Here is a 2,909-nt window from a genome sequence, read left to right on the forward strand (position 1 = left end):
TATTCGGAAAGAATAAACCAGTTTTATTAAGAAAGGACTTGTGTCGCTAAAGTTTCGTCGGAACGAATTTACGGAAAATTAACTAACGAACGGAGACGTAACAATTAATAACCTGATTATTTCTTTTAGTACATAAAATATGTGTTTTATCTCAGCGACACGATGAAATGTTTATGCAATGTACCAAGCATCATGTAATAAAAAGACGTCGATAGAACTTAAAATATGCAATGTAATTTTAAATAAGACCCAAAACTCGAGCGCTTTCGAATAATTCACTATTCTTCTTCAGGAGAATAACAAGAAGAAAAGTCAACTATTCGAAAACGCTCGAGTTTTTGGGTCTTATTTTAAGTTTATTACACCTTATATGTGATCTTTTGTGCTAACTTGTTTATTAATGTAATTTTAATCATTCAGATAAAACAACTAGTTTAGCTCATAACAAACTACTGGTATAATCATATTACGTGATTTTTTTTCTTTTCTGTCTACTTGTGATCACCATATGATATTATGCATTTTCGTGAAACTTTCCACATCAAAGATGCGTCATCAACTAGGCCTATTCGCTCTCTCAAAATTATAAAAAATAAAAGTATAGAGGGTATGACGTTATTACCCATGATACAGTGCAAACTAACAGATCTAACTGTCATCCATGTTGGAGAGCAAAATAATATTGAATTTCTCATTTTTAGAGTGAGTCGAGCTGTTGTGTCTAGAAGATTACCAACACAATTGTGTTCTTATTATTCTATTTGTCGGGCTCTATCTCACGTCTGTGTGCTGAATTCCTCAGTAAGACTATCATCAAGGATATTGCCCTAAAATAAATATCAAAAATGATATGTAATTTATAAGCTATTATTATTCGTTACTCGTTTTTTTATTGATATTCAATGCTTATGCAACTTAGGATGAATATGTTAAGTGTGAATCACATGTAATGTTTCAACTTGTATATCTACAACAGTTTACTCATAATCGTATTATTATTATCATTAACCTGTATTGCACTGAGAAAGAGAGAAGATCGTATTCGTAGGCAGCTTGGCCTGTTTACCAATGAAATCATGACTTGGGGAGTAGAGCTGTGGGTGAGTAAACTAAATTATTAATTAAAAAAGTAAGAATTAATAATTTTTTGTAAGTATTAACATGTCATGCTCATGGCCCAAGCCATTAGTCAAATAACCGTACTATTCTAATTTTTAACATGAACTTGATGAAGTCCAAGTATGGGCGTAGGTTTTAACTTTTAGTAACTGACAGTTACGCTCTCAACCATTGTCAGTACTAGTACTACTACTATTAATGTTATTACAATACACCACAGTCTTTTTCTTTAAAAGTTTAATTTTATCTTCACCATTCTTTTAATGTTTTTAGAAATAACTGTACAATTGTAGTTTTATTACTCATTTTAATTTTTAGGGTTAAAGACTAGAGACTATTGCTATTGAGATTTTTAAATTTTAGGAAACAGACTTTCAAGTTACAGTTACACTTATAGATACTTGTGTATGGAAGCACATTATGCCAATATGGCAGTAAATTGTTGTTTTCAATTGACTATCAAACTTACAAATACAAACTATAACTATAAGGCCTCTCAAAAATCATAAGAAATTGAATCTGTGGTATAAGGTTTAAAAATGTTAATGAAGAATGAGACGTTTTTGTTAGTTTGATCAAATGAGCTGAAATAGAATGTATTTTCAAATATTGTATTCTAAGATAAATGAATTGGAAAATAATTGGTAAATGAAATTTTACAAGCTAACAAGAATATGAACTTTAGTAGCATAATATCAAATAATAATAAAAGAGGAAAAAGCTAATGTAAACTTATTGAATCCTCTTTGAAGTATGAAATTTGACAAATGTTTGTTTAACTTGCATTAAGATTAAGTAAGAGAAAAGCATGAAGAATAGTGTTGGTCATTTAAAGAGATTTTGAAGGGAATTAATGGTGGAAAGAAATATAACTAATTTTACTTATAAAGGGAAAAAATTCTAAGCTGAGCGTGTTCTTTAAAGTTGTTGAAAATACGTCCTTAAAGTTTAAACTGTATACATGTTAATGACATAGTTATTGTAGAAATACAATAAATATTGCATTACTGAGTAAAACTTTTGGCCCTGATTCAATTTATTCTAAAACTTTTATAACAGTTTAGCAAAAAGATACTAAAGATTACTTATTGTTCAAAAGTATCTTTATTAAGCTTATATAAGAAGTATTTAGTGGATGGAAGATTGTCAGTTTCATCCATATTATTAAAATAAAGGTCAACAGTGAAGCTAGAAGTAGGCCTATCAGTTTGGAAAACATATCTTAAGTGATTTTTAATTAATTTTTTGCTTACAAACATTTTTAGATGAGGGCACCATTGTCGTTACTGTGTCATAACTTTGAAAATACCATTGTAAGGTACCCCACAAGATGTTATGTGGAAGGTGAATGCTTATTAAATTGATAGAAAAGCTAAAAAATATTGAAACTTGGCCTAGTACTATAAAGCAAAAAGAAATGGTAATAAATCAGCATTTTTCTGATTTAATAAATATGACAAGTAAAGTACCTCAAGAATCTGTTATAGGAACTTTGTTGTTGAATTTTCATGTCAGTGATTTGGATAGTTTGTTGTACAGTAATGTTTTTAAATTTATTAATGATTTTAAGCTCTTAGAAACAGCATTGTAATTGCATCTGATGGGATTAGCATCTTAGGCAAGATTACTAACATGCACCCTAGTTCACTAGGGCCTTGCATCCTATTTGTTTACAACCAAAATGAATAAATATGGTTAATTAACCTTTAATGCTATATAAAACACATGCATATGTGTAAATAAACTAGAAAGACCATTACCTTTGTTTACAAACTTAGGGGATATATATA

The 2,909-nt window shown here is 29.3% G+C and overlaps 1 protein-coding gene across 4 annotated transcripts in view; it reads left to right on the top strand.

The window, feature by feature from the left end:
- Nucleotides 1–622: 622 nt before the first annotated feature.
- Nucleotides 623–2,909, top strand: part of LOC106468097 (formin-binding protein 1 homolog) — an 84,424-nt gene continuing 82,137 nt past the window's right edge. For all 4 annotated transcript variants that reach the window (XM_022397041.1, XM_022397047.1, XM_013928506.2 and 1 more), the window contains exon 1: nucleotides 623–1,100. In XM_022397041.1, the coding sequence (XP_022252749.1) occupies nucleotides 1,077–1,100 (24 nt within the window). In that variant the 5' untranslated portion in view covers nucleotides 623–1,076. The remainder of the gene's footprint in view (nucleotides 1,101–2,909) is intronic.

The sequence above is a fragment of the Limulus polyphemus genome, unplaced genomic scaffold (assembly GCF_000517525.1).
Source record: "Limulus polyphemus unplaced genomic scaffold, Limulus_polyphemus-2.1.2 Scaffold85, whole genome shotgun sequence".
Taxonomy (NCBI): domain Eukaryota; kingdom Metazoa; phylum Arthropoda; class Merostomata; order Xiphosura; family Limulidae; genus Limulus; species Limulus polyphemus.